The sequence below is a fragment of the Ambystoma mexicanum genome, chromosome 1q, assembly GCF_040938575.1.
Source record: "Ambystoma mexicanum isolate Mex_15411 chromosome 1q, UKY_AmexF1_1, whole genome shotgun sequence".
NCBI classification, from domain to species: Eukaryota; Metazoa; Chordata; class Amphibia; order Caudata; family Ambystomatidae; genus Ambystoma; species Ambystoma mexicanum.
The window spans coordinates 788,855,094-788,875,386 of NC_090922.1; the positions used below are offsets into that span (position 1 = coordinate 788,855,094).

The 20,293-nt window shown below is 47.3% G+C and overlaps 1 protein-coding gene across 2 annotated transcripts in view; it reads left to right on the forward strand.

Annotated features, from left to right (window-relative positions):
• HMCN1 (hemicentin 1) overlaps window positions 1–20,293 on the forward strand; it is a 1,785,366-nt gene that overhangs the window by 1,706,147 nt on the left and 58,926 nt on the right. Inside the window, exons 102-104 of one of the 2 annotated variants that reach the window (XM_069641364.1) lie at window positions 2,201–2,326; window positions 3,355–3,483; window positions 6,764–7,117. In XM_069641364.1, coding sequence (XP_069497465.1) covers window positions 2,201–2,326; window positions 3,355–3,483; window positions 6,764–7,117 — 609 coding nt within the window. The remainder of the gene's footprint in view (window positions 1–2,200; window positions 2,327–3,354; window positions 3,484–6,763; window positions 7,118–20,293) is intronic. The other variant, XM_069641365.1, reaches the window with a different exon arrangement.

The window sequence follows — 20,293 nt, forward strand, 5'->3', positions numbered from 1 at the left end:
CAGCAGGTTCTGGGGCTTCCAGGAACAGAGGTCGAGACAACCGGACTGCTCGCCCAGTCAGCACCGGCGCAAACAACAAAAAGGGGGGCTAGGCAAGGGCTTCTTCCAGCCACCCTTCTCAGCAGCAGCCTCAACGTCCACGTGTCTCCAGTGAGGGGGCAGGCTTGCCTTCCACGTGCAATTCTGGTGCCAGACCTTTGAGGACACCTGGATCCTCTCTGTACTATCCTCGGGGTACTGTCTACCTGTCCCTTCTCCTCCTCCTTCCACCCCTCCACTCCCACAGATTGGAATGGCAACTCTTCGCAGAGATCCGGTCACTCGTCGAGAGCCAGGCTGTGGTGGAAGAAGTCCCAACCTCCCAGAAAGGATTGGGCTTTTATTCCAGGATTTTTGCCATACAAAAGAAGAACCAGGCTGGCCTGAGAATTGTGTTGGACCTATCCACCCTCAACCTCTCCATCCCTCTTCAGAAATTCAAGATGGTTACGCCAGCACTCATTGCAGAGACACTAGACAAGGGAGACTGGATGTGCTCCCTGGATCTGAAGGATGCATATCTACACGTCCCAATTTGGCAACCACATCGCTCCCTCCCGCGCTTCAGCATCATGGGCTGCCATTTCCAGTACAAGGTGCTACCCTTTGGCCTCAACTCAGCCGCCAGGGTATTTACCAGACTCATGAAGGTGGTGGCAGGCCTCCTCAGGGCCCAGGGCCACCACATCTACTCGTACTTGGACGACTGGCTCATCAGGGCGAGAGCTCCGGAGGCAGTTATCCACACTTCCTCCTCACTTATGAACACACTCCACGACCTGGTGTTTACCATCAACCTCAAGAAGTCTTAGCTGCAGCCCACGCAGAGCCTCACCTTCCCGGTCCTCATCTGGGATACAAGCTCTGAGACAGTCTTTCCCTCAGAGGACAAGGTCATGGCCATCAAGAGAGCCACTGCTCACTTCCTTACCAGAGCAGTGTCCTCTGCCTGGTGGTACAAACACTTACTGGGTATCATGGCAGCGGTCCTTCTGGCCGTGCCACACACGAGACTCAGGATGAGGAGGTTACAGCTGCACTTCGCAGCCTCATGGAATCAGCACATGGGCTCCCAAGCGGAACTTATCGGCATACCTCCTTCTCTCCACTCGGACCTCACTTGGTGGTCCAGGGACTGCAGACCTGCGGACGGGCAAGCCCTTCCAGCAGCCGTCTACGCAGGTCACCATCACTATGGACTCCTCCCTAGAAGGCTGGGGAGCCACTCTGGACAGCCACAGCGTCCATGGAGTCTGGACACAGCAGGAGCAGGAGTCACACATCAACTGGCTGGAACTCAGGGCCATCTGGCTAGCTCTCAGAGCTTTATTTCCGCTCATTGGGGGCAAGTCCGTCCTTATCCAGACTGACAACTCCACCAGCATGAACTATGTCAACAAGCAGGGTGGTACCAGGTCCCCTCCGCTGTGCACCCTAGCGGTCAGCATGTGGGAATGGGCCCTGGAGTAAAACATCTACCTCTCGGCCGTCCGAGAGGTAGATGTGTTGGCATTGGCTAACGTTTGATTGGAATGTTTTCACATTCTGTTGCTGCTCTAAATTCTCCTTATGGAAGGGTTCTCTCAGCTGCTGAGCATGGGAGAAAAAGGGCGAACTGTCCGGAGTGGAAGAAACTGAACATCGAAGATAGTGGTTGTCAAGCTGTCCTAGTCCGTGGTAAGCTTTTCTGAGAACAGCTGGCACTGGAGGATATCTATCTAGATGAGAAATCTGTGGGAAGAGAATCCATAGAAGGAGGACTACAGATAAATAATATTTCCGTTTCTTTATGCTTTTATGTAGACTGTGATGTCACTTCCGTCGCTTTCAGTACATTTGATATCCATTTTAGTGGTGAACTAGGTAAGCAAATAATGGAGCCGTGTACTTACACGGGACTTCACAAACCTTATGCTTTACATGTATTTTATAGCTTTATCTGGAATGTTATGTTATCAGAATAATGTCCTATCATCCTTACATTGCCCAATTCTTCATTGTATAACTTTTAGTAACATCATTACTATGTATCCCCTGAATTGGAGACTTGCCTATTTTAAAGGTCTGCTGGCCACTGGCAGTTGGAATTATTGTTTCAATAATAAATCAGTGATCTTTATGTGTTCTTCTTTCTCCCTGTTATTCTCTGCACATTTCACAGACATTAATGAATGTCGACAGAATGTGTGCCGTCTTGACCAGCAATGCAAGAATACTCGTGGAGGCTATAAGTGCATTGATCTTTGCCCGAGTGGGATGACAAAGGCAGACAATGGAACATGCATCGGTAGGTACACTCAACCTTAACCAACAACATTGTCAAGCAGTATTCTTTCCAGAAGGCCAGCAATAGGTCTATCACAATAGCATGGCCTCAGTGCTTCAACCCTGATAACTAGAAACTGATGCCACAAATTGTAAAATGTGAACATGCATGTCTTTGCTTGTATTGAACACAGAGGCTCAATTCTCAAAACTCTCAAACATTAGAGTAAGTGTTTGAGAACATACTTACATTTTTACTTACGTCGCACCCAGTAGACACACTGAGAGGTGTGTCAGGGGGGGATTTGGAAGAGCAATGCAAATGTTGGTAAATTCCCCTTTTTCATTTAAGCAAGGAGTATGTTACATACATTACATGTACATAAGGCCACATTTCAGGCATACATTTTTTTTTCTTGCGTTACGGATATTTGCACGTGCCATTTACTCAATGTGTAAATTGATCATATGCCGGACAGGGTTTTTGTGACTACCATATACATTGGCAATTCGCAACCATATATTGGTGTTACTTACGCTTGGCATAAATTAGGCACATAGCTTCCTATCTAAGTGAGTCAGCCCCAATGTTCTTAAACTTTGTGTGACATAGTATTGATTCATTCACTCAATGTTGGGAAATAATATACACATGAATGGAAAAGTGAAAAAGACTGTCTTGTAAAATCTAGCCAGAAATGTACAAGCCACAACTGCTTCTTCAGTGAATGAAATAAAACCTTCATTGAACATTCATTAGATAGTATAGGGCAAGGCATTCATTTAATTCATAAATGTAACATTGGATTGGTTATATTTCTATGCATTGCCTAGTTCATTGTTTTATTTGACTTTTTCTTGATACGGATGTCCAGAATATCCATTTATTTGCGTGCTTGCTTACATGGTGTGTGCATGTTTGTGCATGTATATGCATGGCTGCTGCATGAGTGATGTTGATTCCAATCCATAAGTAACCTTGCACATAGTTTAGGTTGTTTTACATCATTAAATGATACCTTTATCTGAAAGGTGTCCTTCTCTCTACAGATATCGATGAATGCAGGGATGGCATGCACCAGTGCAGATATAACCAGCTTTGTGAAAACACACGTGGCAGCTACCGGTGTGTGTGTCCCCGGGGCTATCGATCTCAGGGAGTTGGCAGACCATGCCTAGGTAAGTTAATTAATGCATTAAACATACTAACACATTCTTGTGCACATGGTTCATGCTCATGGCTGCTGTTCCATACATAATAATATTAACATTCATAAAATAATCATCCACCATTGTTCTTTAAAGCTGGAAAGAAGATTGTGTGCTTGCTCAGTCAGACTATATTGCATTGTATCATGCATGAGCATACACTAGGCCTTTATGCTTGTAGCTGGAACACAGTAGGTAACGTTTTGTGGCACTAAGTGGTACTCATATAAAGTCCAAAAGTTAATAGAATGGAACCTATTCCAGGTCTGATACTAAATGCTGAATACTTAGATTAGAAGATACATTTGCTAATTCCCTCTCTGCTAGAGCAAGAAACGTGACTGCTGTGTTTAGGGAGATAAAGGGTAACAAAGGGAGCTATAGAGTACCTTTGATGGGCTCAGGGTCTGTAGGTCATTGTATCCTCATGGCTGGATGACATTGACTAAGAAACAAAAAACACAAAGAGCATAACATAAACTGATGCCATTGATTAACATAACATTAGTTCACAAAAGGAGTGGCTTATTAAAATGCAACTATGATTTACATGTGTGTTTTGATATGCTTAGTCTAGTTGTGATTTTCTAATTGTGGCAGATAAGTAAACAGTGGTAAGGGGAGCTGACACATTTGTCACAAACTAATACAATTGGGTCATGCTAGAAAGATTACATTACAGTTTAATTCTCCAAAGTGAACATTTCAAACACATATAATCCAGCAATTGCCTATAGCACTTTAATACCGTTTAGTGTCTTTTTACAAATATGTATCAGGTGGATTCCTTAAAAATACTGGACTACTAAAGGTCTGTCATTCCTGCAGACATCAAAAACCCGTAGCGATGTAGAGGGGACAGTTTTAGCAAATGATCTTGGGCAATCTGTGGCTATGGGGGTCTGCCCATGTTATCTAGAGCGTTACCCCATTAGACAGATGAATTAGACGTATCAGGAGATATATTGTCTGTTTGGTGTTCAATGAGTCCAATGTACTATTGTGAGTTCTGCTATGGGCCAATTCAACCTTTTCTGGTTTTGATTGGTCTTTACAGGAATACATGATTGAGAATTTAGCTGTAGGCAATGGGGCGGCAGGCTTAGCAGATCGATGACTTTTAGTCAAAAGGACACAACAGTATTTGTCTTTTAGAGATATTTGTATCCCAACTCACATATCCAATCATGACCCACTGGAATCTAATTAGAAATCAAGATGGCTGCACATTTTATGTCATCAGTAACATGGCAAATCGCATGCCACCCCCCACTCCCCTTTATCCCATTGCTATATGCTTTTAACCAATCAAATAGATGGCATGGCTCGGGTAGTTTTCCTGCACCTATCATATGCAACCATTTATTTGGATCGCTCCGGCCTAGAATGGCAATCTCACCTCAATGTTTCTGAGACATAAAAACATGATGTGTGTTCATGAGTGTTCATCTTCATGTGATGCTGTGAAAAGGGCATACATTCCATTGAAGAAGTTATAGCCCCTCATGGTCATCAGGCATGCTGTGAGGAGTCGTCCTCATAGGCTATTCAACACTTAAATGTAATTTGCGTTTTGTCAAAACCCTCATTTAACCATTTTAACAGATTTTATAAATAATGTATTTGAACAGAATGCTACCCCACTGAACAGATGTATTATACGTATCATTAGATATGTTGTCTGTTTGGTGTTTTGGAGATATTTGTATCCAACTCACATATCCAGTAATGGATATGTGAGTTGTGCCCTGGTTTATCTCTTCCTGAAGCCATCTATGTGATCATGTGTGCCCCTGTTCAATGTTTCCAAGAGACCTTTCTAATCTTCATACATTCATTAACTCCTGATTTCACACTGGAAAAGCCTTACCTCTTCTTAGACAGTCTATGAATGTTATATGATGTCTACCAATCACACACGATTCTACATGGTAATACACTGAAGGTATTTGAAGGGCCTATCTTAATATCTTTTCAGGGGAATGTGAGACTAGCGCACGCTCCAGTTTTAAACCTGGTGGACGTGCTCACGAAGCATTTAAGCATTTCTTATCAGAATGCGGGCACGTCCAGAGAGAGAGGTAATCGTGGTTCATCAATAAGAGAAGATTGCAGACACAAAGCATCTTCACACCTGCTCTCCCCTGGGAAATGTGGTGGATAGGAGAGGACATCATGTGACTGAGCGAGGTTTGTCTACAGAGACAAAAGCGCTTGTGTGTTTTCATTAAAGGCTACCAAATACTTGGATTTCTCCAGTAATTGACTCAGTTAGATGGCTTTTTGGATATAGATGGATGTTTCCACACATTGCAAATATCCCACAATAGCTTTCACAGTTCATGCGACCATACAATAGGTAGTAATGGGAGTCTGGCGCCAATTGGTAGGAGTTAACAGATGTCGTATTGTGAAAGGTTATAGCCACTACACCACATATGATCAAGCATGCATTTGTGGAAGTATGACAATCACTGTAAGTGATCCATGTTAGGTCTTACATAGTGTGGGAATCTACTTGTAGTTGACCATATTTGTGATCTCCCCACTCATCATCCATTCGCTTTCTTCATACTTTAGCTCTATGCTTTGTTTTGCTGTTGTGTAATTTCTTAGTCACATGGAGGCATGCATATGCCTTGACGTAATGTATAACTTGTGGAATAATACATTTCCCAAAAATGCATGGTATCACTTGGCAGGATATGATGCCAGTGGCATTATAAAATGGATGTGGGAAAGGGACCATTTTGATTGGTTGGCTGGGGATTGCACTGCTCTGAGCACAGCACATCTGATTCACGGTAGCCTTTCTCTGGTCAGCATTAGATGTATTGGAAGAAATCCCACTGTTGTCATTGCTGAATGACATGGGAAAACAAGCCCACAGTGTACTGGAAGAATCACAGAACTGCTCAAATTTGCAAAGGAAAAGTGTTTTCCCTTACATCCATTTTATAATTGTAGTAGGATCTTTGGGAATTGCTGCGTAGTGCGAGACTTCATTGGTATTACCGCTTTTTACAGGATGTCCAGGTACAGTATGAGTGATCACACTGCACAACCTTTCCCAATGACCTCCTACTGCCGGTCTGCCATGACATCTGTTCCCTTTGTGGTCAGGGCTAAATGAAAGCACTGTCTTCTGAGTATGGCACGTGCCCTCAGCTTGTTCATAGACTTATTTTTTGTATGTTATGTTTTCTTCCCTTTTTGTTACCTGTTGGCCTGGACCGTGTTCCCTGGACAGATATTAATGAATGCGAACATGTGCCCAAGCTTTGTGCGCATCAGTGCGTCAACACACCTGGCAGCTTCAAGTGTCTCTGTCCCCTTGGACAACATTTATTAGGTGATGGGAAATCTTGCGCTGGACTGGAGAGGTTGCCTAATTATGGCACGTATTCTTCCACTAGCTATAACGTTGCTCATTCCACCCCTGTGAGAGAGTACCATCAACAGCAAGCATTTTACAGGCCCTCCTCCAACGTCTACAGCTTCTATTCCGAGCATAGTGGAAGCAGGACACTTGTCTCCAGGACTAAAAGGAGCGTGAGAGGCCCTTGCCAAGATGGCTATCGGGCGGAAAATGGACACTGTCTAGGTAAATGTCAGTCCTATCACATTGTATATTCTATATCAATATCACATATAGCAGCTACATCATTTCTTTCATTATAGTATAGTTCGAACCCCACTTTGCAAGTGAGCCATTTTGGATTAACACCAGCTATCAATAATCTAGGGATATCTGTATCGAAAAATGTTCAATCCTGCTTAGGCCATGCAAGCACTGGATACTGTGGCCATTCTGTATCCCAGGTAAAATGGAGCACTGGCCACACCTGAGAAGTCCTACCATGTCAATTGCTGGGAAGAGCATAAACCATGCAAGTCACCATGCAAATTCAGTACATGGAGGGCTTGGTCAGAGTCCTTAATGCTTGCAATAAAGCAGTTAAGGCTGCAGCACATGAGACCTCTTGGGATCATAAATCCTGATTCCTCTCAAATGCCCCTCCCCGGTCCCTTGTATCTCTGCTTCCCTTGCTGTGTCCTGCCCCCATGATTTGTAAAGTGCTCTGGTGCATCGTGAAGCTAGGTCTGCGCTCAATAAATACCATAATAATAATAAAACATACTTGTGCTCTTCTTATCTTTGAAGCATGGCCTAGTGCTCAGTGTATCAAAGAAAGGGGGATCAGCCTTTTTCACTCAGTAAGTCAATGGTGAAATCAAACAATCATTACCACATGCCCTATCAATGATCTGTTTAAATCAGTTCTGCCCCGTTCACCTCAGTCAGACTCACTAAGAACACCAATTTATCCGTGCCCCACTGTAGTGAAATAAACATATAATTGAATCTCGTTGGCATGCCACTGGCACTCAACTCAATACTTCTATGTGATATAATTTAGTAGCCTTAAAACACACACACACTGAACCACAACATTAACAGTTCAAATCCCTGCTTAACCCCATTTGGAACATGCCTATCCTTTAGGATGGCCTGCCAGGATGAAAGCAGATCGCGCAATAATGGCTGACCCATGTGTCATAGTGAACATTGCGCACAGGCAGCGATTGATTGCGATGCTGCATGGCGAGAGAAAGCTTTGATGCTTTTTACATGTGAATGGGTGCATTTACTGTGTCAAAAGCATGATCAAGTCTACCAAGGAAGGACTTGGAAACTGTGGTCACAGTAAGAAAAGTAGCCCCTAGCTATCTGTAATTAATCTGTTCGGAGGAGTAAACTAGAATAGAATTCCAAGGAAGCAGGAAACCGGCACCCCGCCAACGAGACCGTCAACGGCGATGACCTTGACTGCTCCATCAATGAGGATCTCGTCAACAGCAACCACGTAGATGGCTGTGATGCCCTCATCGACAGCCCAATCGAGGAAAAAAGTGGATTTTCCCATAGGATTGTTACCACTACCATTGTGACAAACGTCGCTGATACCCTTGGGTCAGCTGTGCTATCAGGTGGTATTATCGGACCAGAGCCATGCCTTTCCTTATCGGAGGGTGTAGAGGAACCACAGTAAGAGGCCATTATGTCACTGCCGTCTTCGCCATCACGCAGGACATCGCCTCCCAGAAGGCAATCTAGTCCCCGTGGGGTGAGGCAAGCCTGATTAGACTGCCACCCTGGGGCGTTGCTAGGGGGGGGCTAAGGGGGCTATAGCCCCTGATCTTTTGGTTGTAGCTCCGGATAGAATCTCAGGAGCTACAGCCAAAAGACTAGCTAGCCCCCAGTCCCAACAGTTCTGACATCTGTTTAGCCCCGGGTCTTTTACAGACCTAGCAACTCCCCTGCTGCCACCTTTACCTTTACCTCCTCTGCATTCATCTCAGGCACAGGACAATTTGCCTTTAATGCAGCCGGCTCCATTGCTGCCTATCCAATGTGACATGTCACTAAACATTTTATCTACTTTGACAACGCTGGTAGACCCGGTTCTGGTACCTCCTAGATGGCCTCACGTAGATGTCCCTGGGCCCCGCAGGGAAGAGGATGTCATCCCATGCCCCATCCCCCTCCAGGATGAGTGAACACCTGTCAAAAAAACAGCAGCTGCCGGATACAGGGACGGACACAGATCCTGACCAGTTGGAGGAAGTGGTTTCCATACATTTGTCCCACACTGATGAATTTGAGGATTTAGTCGCAAGTGATGGGGAACCGGATGATATTCTGATCAGGGACTAAACCCCTGATGAGGTAGGGGCCCTTCACATTCTTGTGTCCAGGGCGGCCAGGAGGTTCGCCTTACGCCAGAGAAGCAGCGCAAGAAAAGTTTGCTGTATCAGCGCAGAGAGCAGCGCAGGAAATCTGTTATGTTCATTCTGCTGTTTAAAAACGTCAGGAAGATGGCCAGGTCACCTTGGCTCATAAGGACCGGTTCGACAAAAAGTACAGGGCCCCAGAGAGCGCTCCCACCTGCCTCCACACCTAACCCACGCCAAACTCTGTTGTCTCTGCTGCTGCCACAAAAAGGTCAGCTAATCCATCATCCTCCTGCTCGTCCCTCCAGACAAGGAGGGCAAATGCTTCAATGCCTTCGGGAAGAAGGTTATTACCAACACAGCCACGACAAAAAAGGCAGCAAATGTAATGGCCATACTCGCACGTTATGATCGCAAGCTGTGGTATAAGATGGGTCCCTTACTAGAGTTTCTGCAGGATGACAAGAAACAGTAGGCCATAGACATCTTCCATGAGGGTGAATTGGCGTCAGACCATGCCATCACAGTCTCAGTGGACCTCGCCAATACTGTTTTTCACCAGCTTGGAAATGGAGCAGTTATGTGCAGACAAGGTTGGCTCAAGACCACGAGTTTTCGACCCGATGTTCAATCCAGGTTCGTTGACAGACACGAAAACTGCCTGCTCACTTGGCACACTGCAGCAAAGGCGCCACTCCTTTCGCTCTGTGAAAGGGCGTTTTTGGAAGAACTTCGATGGATGACTGCTCCACAAACCAGTCTTCCTCCTCCTACAAGACCCCGTACTCATCAGGGGACCAGTATAGAAAGAAGTCCCAATTCGACAGGGGTTTGCAGTGCCACTGTGGCCCCTCCCAATGTAGGGGGCAGTCCGGAAAACAACCATGGGCAGCCCAGGGCTCGGTCCTCTCACTTCAGCACTCTGGCAGGTGGACGACTGTCAAGGATCGTCGAAGAATGGGGAAACATCACAACCGATCAATGGGTGCTATCCCACCTCCAGCAGGGCCACTCGCTGGAGTTTGTAGACTATCCACCGGACATTCTTCCTGCACACAAGCCAGAAAAGTTGCAACACCTCCTGCTGCAGAAAGTGCAAGCTCTGCTACAGAAAGAAGCAGTAGAGAAGGTTCAAAAGGACAAAGTGAGCTCAGGGGTCTACTCCCGCCACTTCCTGGTAAGGAAAAAGTCTCTGCAAAACAAGTCAGGGTTTTGGAGGCCCATTTTAGATCGGAGGGTGCTCAACAAATTCCTAAAGGCACAAACGTTCCGTATGGTCACAATGCAGCAGGTGCTGTCCCAGCTGCAGCAAGGAGATTTCTTGGCATCCCTCGACCTCGAGGACGCCTACTTTCACATCCCTATTCGCTGCTCACACCGGCGTTACCTACTTTTTGTGGTGGCAGGAGTCCATTATCAATTCAAGGCCCTTCCCTTCGGCCTGCGTTCTGCTCCACGGGTGTTTACCAAGGGCCTTGCACCAGCGGTGGAGCATCTGCAGCAGAGGGGCATTCACATATACCCGTATCAAGATGACTTGTTGGTGAGAGTCCCCGCCTACCCATTGATAGAAGTCAACACCGGAGCCATCATCCAGTGTGTACAGCAACTGGGTTTCCCCATAAACTTCCCAAAGTCACACCTTGTTCCATCACAACAGGCACCCTCTTGGAGCAAGACTCGACACCCAAACCTGCACCGTCATTCCCTCGGATGAGAGGGTGGCAGCTCTTCTGTAAAAGGCACGCTGTCTCAGTAGTGCCCAGGTGACCCCAGTCCGCAATTGCAAATCTCTGCTGGGGATGTTGTCATCGTGAATCCCGTTGATCACCCACTGCCGGCTACACATGAGTCTGGTGCAAGAATTCTTGGATGCCTGTTGGTTACAAGCCTCCGGGTCCTGGGATTACTGCATTGTTCTGACACAGGTTTTCAGGCGGAGCCTTTGCTGGTTGTCGGTGAGGGAACATGTGGTGCAAGGCGCCCCGTTCAGATTGCTGGACCATCAGGCCACTGTCACGAAGGATGCTTCAATGGAAGGATGGGGCGCCCACTGTTAGGACCAACACACCAGAGGCCTTTTCTCAGAGGATGAAAAGAGCCAGCACATCAACCTGCTGGAGCTGTCGGCAATCTTCTTGTCCCTAAAGTCTTTCCTCCCCCTCCTGGCGGGGAAGAGGGTTGGGATTTACACCAACAACACAACATCAATGTTTTATGTCCGAAAGCAAGGAGGAACAAGGTCCCCACAGCTTTCCAGGGATAGCAGTGAAGGCTGGGCAGTCAAGGTCAACTCTCAGGAGCGAGCAGGGTGGCGGCAAGATCCAGTGTAAGGCTTATAATATTAAATGAGGGATTCTCCACACATGAATGTTAAAAAAAAGAATACGTTATCCTTAACGAAGGCAGGTTACAGATCAGCAGATTTTGTTTACAATGCTTCTTCTCACAGATGAGGGTCGTGATATCAAAAGTAATTTGGGTTTTATGGATACCACATTTGGCTGTTAGGAAACAATAGGGAACTTTGGGAGACGTATCCCAACCAAGAGTTAGTCACTGATAAAAATCAATGGAAGAGACAGGCACACTTCTGATTGGCTGATTAGGATATGTGCCCTGATATTGGGTACCCACAAGGTTAGGTGGAATCTCAATTTAGTTTGGATCATGGTACAGTGATTTTTGGATGCTGGTTCTACGTGATATTTCCACATTTTAAAGGACGAATTCAAAAAAGAATTATTTTTTTGGCCTGCTTTTGTGTGGCCTTTAAAATGGTGAAATATGATATTCTGAACCCTCTCAAACCCTCAACCCCACCCTCTCCTGCTGGAGTTCTAGAAAATGGGGAGTTTTATCCTCCAAACTCACCGTTTCATAACCCACCCTCTTCACAGCCCATCACATTCCCCCTCCTCTCCCACACAGTCAGGCAAACACACATTTACCCCTCTGCCTCTCCCTTCTCCACCACATTCTCCTGCACAGGCACACACGCACTCACTCACAAACACACACACACACTAACAACAATGAACATACAATTAGCTCCCTCGACTTCCCTCATCTGGCCGCGCCTGTCAGCCCCTGCGCGCACTTATGTGTGTCAGGGGCAGGACAGGTTGATTTAGAAAGACCGCTATGAGCGTTCTTTGCGCAGCCTCTCTAAATCAGTCTTTTTTTTTCCATTTTCTTAAAAACAAGAAATTCCCTCCATACATTGGATGCCTCGCCAAAGAGATTCGAATGCAGGGGATCCTATCAAATAAAAGTCGGACAGTATTTCTGGCTGCTAGCTGCCAGTCTATCAGGGTTGTGAGTTAGGCTGGGGTCACGGGTGGAGGATCCTGATCGCTGGTGGGGCAGCAAATGTTCTCGTGTTTATGAAGAAGATATACGGGCTATCTGGTCTCAGTAATAGCCATGAAAGAAGGTGCTGGACCAGAGTGCATGTGAACTGCTGGGGAGGGTTGCACCTTGTCTGGAGGCAGAATTCCCAGTTCCAGTTACCAGAAAGTGCAACGAGGGGGTACACTAGTTGCAATTCCAATTAGGATATTTGTTTTTCTGAGTCCTGACAGTTTATTTACAGTTCTTTTTACTTCCATACCCACAAGTCTCAGGCTCTATTCATCAACGTTGGCCAAGTTATCCAGTGCTCCCGCCTCTTGATATCAGGTCAGGTTTGATCAGCACGGCTTTCATTCCAATCAGCATGTCCTTTAGATTTGCACCCTGACCTTCCCGCCACATCAAGGGGAGGGAGTGGTGGTTCTTTGGTTGCCGTCCAGTGTCAGCAAAAATAGGTAGAGGCTTACTGGCATATCTGTCTTGGCATGATGCAATCAGACAGAGCTTCCAGGATGTTCTCTAACTGTTAAGTATAAGACTTTATTATGCAATATTGAGGTCTCAGTGCAAAATCCAAAAATTCTATTTGAATGTTGAAAATAATTTAAGCCCTATGAAATGGTTGATACAGGGATCCTTGTTCCCATTTATTGACTATTTTGATATTTTATTTTTAAATAAGTGGTTTGTTTAAACAAGTTTTAGTTTCCGTTTTCCTTTTAATCATTGAAAGTTATTTTCGAAACAATCACTATTGCTTTTGAAGATCTAAATATGGCAGCAAAATTAATATCTTTAGTTAGAAATCAGGAAGTAAAAGTTACTTCTTAACTAACAAAGCAGATGACTTACTTTCATATCTCAGCACATTTTGCTATGTTTCAATGGCATGTACTGTCCCCTGCCAAAGTACAGCTGGTTCCATGAAACAAATTCTTAACTCTGCATCCATTCCATAACCTGAACACTCTTCCCTCCCCTGAACACCAGCTACCAATCCGCAGGTCTCACCTCAATGACTTGTTACTGTAGGTTGTATTCTCCATTCTGTGTAACACACAGAGTCTGGTCTGTTACATACATGAACAATTCCCTTTTTAGGATGGCTAACATGTGGTACAATGGAAGGTAAATGTATAGAAAACCCTGCTTAAATAAATTACAAATAACAGCTTAACCAGCCAGCATAGCTGTGAAATGTAGGCTATGAGGTATCATGGTCTTCTACTTAATGTTGTATGCAGAGGGCGTGGTGTGTCTGAGCCAGGCCAGCAAATGAACTTTATTGATAGCTGTTATGAAAGATTTCTCTTTTTTGAAACTTTCCTTCCACAGTTTCCTGTGGAACCCCATTCTTTTTGCTCTGTTGTTATCCTGTCCTGGCTTTTTTGAAGTGAAGTGATGTGTCACTGCCCTTGCCTTTTGCTCATTGTTAAGGGGGAACTGATCAGTCCTTCAGACTATCAGTGCTGGTAAACTATGTTTCCCTTTTGAATTCCTGTACTTTTTAACAGGTTTTAGGGAGATGTTTCATGCTTATGCCAAATGCCCTCTACCCGTTAGACCCCCAGCACCTTTTGCTGGACTCCTGGATCTTTTTGTCTGTTCTCCTGAATGAGTGAGGGCCTTTTTCCCCTCATTCATTCTTTTTGCCTGAATATGGGATCCCTTGTTCATTATGTTTTTACTTTATTTTATGGAGTCATGCTTTCATATTTTCTAAGGCATCTGTAATTTACTTTTGCAGCCCGCATCACCTTGTGTGCAGTGTTGCTGAGAGCCCTTTGGGCTTTCATTTTTATATTGTTTTATTTTCCTTGTGTGAACTAATGTTCCCAAGGATAGGGGGATACTTTTTATCCTTCTTACCTTTTCTTTTGTGAGATCAGCACACACCACTTATGTGGAGTGCTTAGGTGTTACTCTGTATCCCATTTTCTCCTTGCTCCTGTAACATTTCTGTTACAGTGACAAGCATCCCTGAATGGCTGGTGGCAGTGAACGTGTTCTACCGACTTTTGTGTCATTTTTACTCACAGGCTGTATTTGCAGCTGGATTTCTAGATAAAAGGCAAGGGTCCTGAGGCTGAAGACAAGTCGTCCACATGAACTGAAGAACCGAAGAAAAAGACAACCAGAGACACCTGAAGCACCTTCCAGCGACCGGAGAAGCCTGCTGAAGTACAACTGCTGTCCTGACCCTGTTTTCAAAGTTACACGGAAGCTCCGCAGAGGATGACTACCTCCCTTGGAATGGTGGGCATAATTAGTCCTAATACGATCTTCATTTTGGGCCATCCCATGACATGCTGCAAAGTGCTGCGACCTTCTTGGGCTGCAAACCGCCAATACCAGGGGACCTGTGACCTCTTTGCAGTGCATCATCTTGCCATGAACAAATCTTTGTGAAACTTTGGTGGACTCCTTCTGGTCCTCTAGAAGCACGATCCCTCTCCTCAAACTCCCCTCACCTGAGTGAATCCATCGGAAGAGAACCGTTCTACATTGGTGCCTGTGAAATGGCGCCAAAATCACACATCTTTGTTGGAGCATGAAGAATCCTTTGCTGGGGGTCCCTTCTCTCTACTGCTGCTGCAACATCCCTTCAAGAGTCCCTCCTTTCGTCACCAGGACCAAGGAACAGGCGACCGGTTCTGCAGCTGCTACATTGTGAAGGCATCCAGCTTCATCATCTTCATTGCTCCTCAAATAATGTGGGACTCATGCTCATCCTTATCTTGAGTTATTCTGTCGCTCCTTTGTTGCTGGAGTGCTGATTCCAGTGTTTGGGTGTTTGCCCATACACGTTCACTGAGGCCTAAAACTTGCGCACATTCAGGGAGCCTTTCCCGAGGTCCCTGAACCATTTTTTACCAACAAAAGCTTGATACTTACCTTTAGCTGAAAAATCCCCTGGAACTTTGCCGTTTCTACAACTGTGCCTTACCTGCTTTCCCTCCAATCTGACTTTGAAGAACTCATCCCTAGATAGGGGTGGACTGCTAAAGCCTTAAGGCCTCTGACAAGTATTACAAGTCTTGAAAAATACTAACCTGCTATTGTCGGTGTGGTTCATCATTTTATTCCTACAACAGACCATTTTGAGTTACTCACCTGAAGTATTGCATTGCTTTTCTATTGTGTTCATTAGTTTTGGAATAGTATTTACCTATCCAAAGATTTAACTTTGCCTTGTGTGTATATATCAAATAAATAAATATTGATATAACTCTGAGTGTGTTTCTTTGGGCCTTTGTATATTCTAATTTCTTTATACTGACATACAGCTCACATCTACCTCCTAAAATAAGCCTGGCTGCTCTGCCATACTACCAATACCTTGAGCGGTACAGACCTATGCTAGAAGTTGGAGTTCTGTATACCAAGGGGATCGTTTTGTGAATTCCTACCACAGGTGGCCTTTTGAAAAACTGCCTAACAGTAGTTATCACACATACATAGACACAGCACTGATATCAAGAATAGCTCGTCCATGGGGATCAATAGACTACTAATGTGTAGGTTGTAGGAAGAATGCTGCTTATCTCAAATCATCAATAGCATGATTAAGTATCATCATATAATCTGTTGACACATTATCGGCTAATCTGTATTCTGCAAACCTGTCATATGGTAATGCAATTCGGAAAGGAAGAGTGAAATATTGTAAATAAAGTATGTGAGATCTGTGATACAGAATGCAGTAAAAAGGTTGTGGCTGCAATATGTTCCCTACCAAGAGTAAAATTCCAGACTTGCAAAATGTGTATAGTAATGAACAATATGCACCCCCCGATCCTTGGCAATACATTGTGATCTGAAGGATTTTGGGCAGAGGGAAAAGAGTACTAAGAACCTATATCAAGACAGAAAGTGATTTGGCATGAGAGTAGTCATGGTCAAGCACAGCTCTACAGCATAGCAGGACCTGGATAAAGATGTGGGAATAAACATATCAGAAAGAGAATAGAAACAGCATGGCCCAGACTAATGCTAATTAGCACATGGAAATAATTATTGACCTCCTCTCAGCAAATCAGAATGTTTGCCATGTGATGACGGCTTGCACGCTGAAGGATCGGCATAGGCGGCTGAAAAGAGTGGCCACAGGCCAAGGCCCCTGCTCTGGGTGGGTTCCAGGAGCATGCCTCTCCAGGTTCCAAGAAAGCTGAGCGGGCTTCTAAGACCTTTGAGGGCGCCCTTCCCGCGAGGGTCCAACAGAAGGCTAAGCACCGCAAGTCCACTGCCCCCGAGAGCACCGTTGCCGCGGGCTCCCCGGCGGCCAGGGTGCGTCCGACGTCTCCAGCAACTTCAGTCACCAGTCAGAGCTCAGGATCGTCGTCCAAGAGGAAGTCGGACCATCCGGGCAAACTCAAGGAGAAGCCCAAGACCGACCTGCCGGAGAAGGCCAAGGGGGATCAGGGCTCTGACCCTCCCCCTAAGGAGGAGGCTAAGCAGGACAAGGCGTCCGGGACGCCCAAGGCCAAACAGGACAAGGGACCAGTCCTGACCGTGAAGGCCCAGGTAAACCTGGCGAAGGCCCAACCTTCCATCGAGGGGGTAGTGGCGTCTCTTGCGACGGCCGCCAAGGTGGATCTGCAGGGTACAACCCTGAAAGCGAGGGTACCTCTCCCTGCCAGGAGGGAGGCTGCGTTCCAGCCCATTGAGAAGACCCTGCAGAAGAAGATGCCCGTCATCTCCCCAAGACCATCCCCTCTGGAAGCGAAGGGGGGGCACGGAGGTCCTCCAGGGCACGGATATCTCCTCAGAGGAGGAGCTCATATACCTTAAAACCATCCAGGAGGAGAAAAACGTCAGGAGCAGGCCCTACGATGAGCGCGCAGGCGAAGGTGACGATGAAGGCAACGACGGCGAGAATAACGTCGAGGAGAGCAGCAAGGCAACGAGGGCCTGGGTGCCGTGCCTGCGCCCCAGCTTCCTATTCTGCCTCTACCTCAGCTACCACCTCCGCCTCAGCTGCCGCCTAGAGATCTCTCAGTGAACATTCTCTTTGCACTGCATACTCTGGTCTCTGAGGTACGGACAAGGATGCCTATCGCGGCGACTGCCCAACCCGCAGTGCCGGTGCCGGCCGTCCCTCTGGCAACGGAGAAACCACCGGCCAAGAAGAGGAAGAGACACCCTCCTTGCCACCCCTCGCCCCCCTCTCCCCCCGAGAGATGAGACGGAGCCCGACACAGCGACGACGATACTGGGATGGGGCACCTCCCATCATCGCCTCCCGGACCCTCTCTGCCGGACGAGAGAGACTCGTTTCACTCAATGATCTTCAGAGCTTCAGAGCTCTTCCAGCTCGCTCCAGGGGAGAAGAATGAGGGCTTCTTGTACCAGTGTTGCAAGGCGAAGAGAAAGACCATCCTCTCGGTCCCACTCGTGGATGACAGTTGGGACAAAGGTTTGTCTCTGATGAAGAGCCCTTCTACGGCCCCGGTGAAGAGAGATTGCCTTGAGAAGAAGTACAGGGTGCCAGAGTGCTTGCAGGCCCAACCGTCGCTGGACTATGTGGTATCTATCGGCAGCAGCCAAGAAGAAGTTGTCGGGCGCTTCTTCCTCTGCAGCATCCACCCCTCCGGACAGTGAGGGGAAGAAATTAGATGCCATGGGCGACGGGTTATCTACTCTGCGGCCACTACCATCAAGGCCGCCAATGCCCTCACCATTGTAGTGCACTACGACCAAGAGCTGTGGTTCAATATCGCTCCCATCCTGGACTTCCTCCCCGACGACAAGAGGTCTAAGGCATTGGAAATTCTGCAGGAAGGCGAAGTGGTGTCGGACCACGCCATCACGGTGGCCACGGACATCATCGATGTGGGGATCCGCCAGATTGGCAAAAGCGTTTGCCTTCATCGTTGTGGCTGGCTCAAGGCCACTAACTTTCGACAGGACGTCCAGACCAGGGTTTTGGACATGCCCTTTGACAGAGACAATCTGTTCGGGAAGGCTGTAGATGAGTCTCTACGGGCCATCAAGACGGGCACGGAAACGGCACGTGCCTTGGGCACCCTTCAACAGTGACGGCCGTCCTTTTGGCCCTCAGGAGGCAAGTCCTAAGGATCTTCCAAGAGTTTCGGCGGGGGCTCCTCTTCTTACCGCCAGCCCTCCCGCTCCTCGGCCCAGGAAACCAACAGGGGCCATTCCAAGGCTTTTGGAGGAGGACGTCGTCATCGCCAGGGACCCCAAGGCGGCCCTTCGATGTCCAAGCAAGTCCCGTGCACCGCGGTGGGAGGCTGGCTGGCGAACTTCATCAGCGTGTGGAAGACCATCTCCACCGACCATTGTGTGCTGTGCGCTCTCACCCACGGACACTCCCTGGAATTTCAACGGAAGCGGCCCAGCGGGAAAACCACATTCCTCAGCTGCTGCTGAAGGTGCGGGCAATGCTAAAGAAAGGAGCGATAGAGCTCGTCCCAAGGTGGCTCCGGGGCTCCGGAGTATACTCAATGTACTTTCTTGTGAAAAAGAAGACCAGGGGCTGGAGGCCCATCCTCAACCTTCGACGACTAAACAAATACATCAAGTCTCAATAGTTCCAGATGGTCACCCTTCAGCACGTGCTCGGACAGCTTGAAGAGGGAGACTTTCTGTTGTCGCTGGACTTGGATGATGCGTACTTTCACATCCCAAGACACACGGCAAGTTTCTGTACTTCGTCACGCAAGGGCAGCATTACCAATTCAAGGCCCTTCTCTTCAGATTAAAGTCTGCGCCAAGGGTTTTCACCAAGTGCCTGTCGCCGGTGACGGCGCATCTACGACTACAAGGGATCCACGTCTACCCTTACTTGGATGACTGGCTCATCTGGGCCAGCTCAAAGAACATCGCCATCGACCACACAGCGAAGACCGTCCGACCTACTGACGGATCTGGGGTACTCAGTGAACTATGCAAATTCCTGCTTGACTACATCGCAGGATGCGCTGTTCCTTGGATCCTGACTCAACACGGTGTCATGCCTGGCGTCACCGTCGGAGGAGAGGGTGACGGCCATTCTGGGCAAGGTGCAACAGCTGCTCGCTTTGAAGATCGGCACAGTGAGGACCATCAAGTCTCTGCTTGGCATCATGTCGTCATGCATTTATCTCATCCGACTCTGGAGGCTACGGATGCAGCCACTGCAGGAGTTCCTCGATGCCCGTTGGATTCAAGTGTCCAGAAGCTTCCAGGACAAGATCGCTTTCGACGATGGGTTCCATCGGGCGATAAGATGGTGGGGCGTGCACTCTTCCAGGCCCCACCACATCAGGAGACGGTAACAACGGACGCCTCCCTGGAAGGATGGGGAGCCCACACCGGAAGTGTTCACGCCAGAGGCCTCTGGCTGCCAAGGGAGAAGACGTTGCACATCAACGTTCTGGAGCTATGGGCAGTGTTTTGGGCCCTCGAATCGTTCCAGCAGGAGAGTATGGGGGACGCATTCTTATACCCTTGGGAAGGCCTCTTTCTGTATGCGCTCCTTCTGTTGCCGTTGTGGCCTCGAGTCATCAGTCAACTCAAACGGTGCCGGCCCCGGATGATCCTCGTCGCACCAGTGTGGCAGAGGCAGATCTGGTACCCGGACCTTCTCAGCATGTCAGCGTCCCCTCCAGTCAAGCTGCCAGGGGTCGCAGATCTTCTCGCCAGGAGGGAGGCGCCATTCTTCACCACGATCCAGGGTCTCTGAACCTGA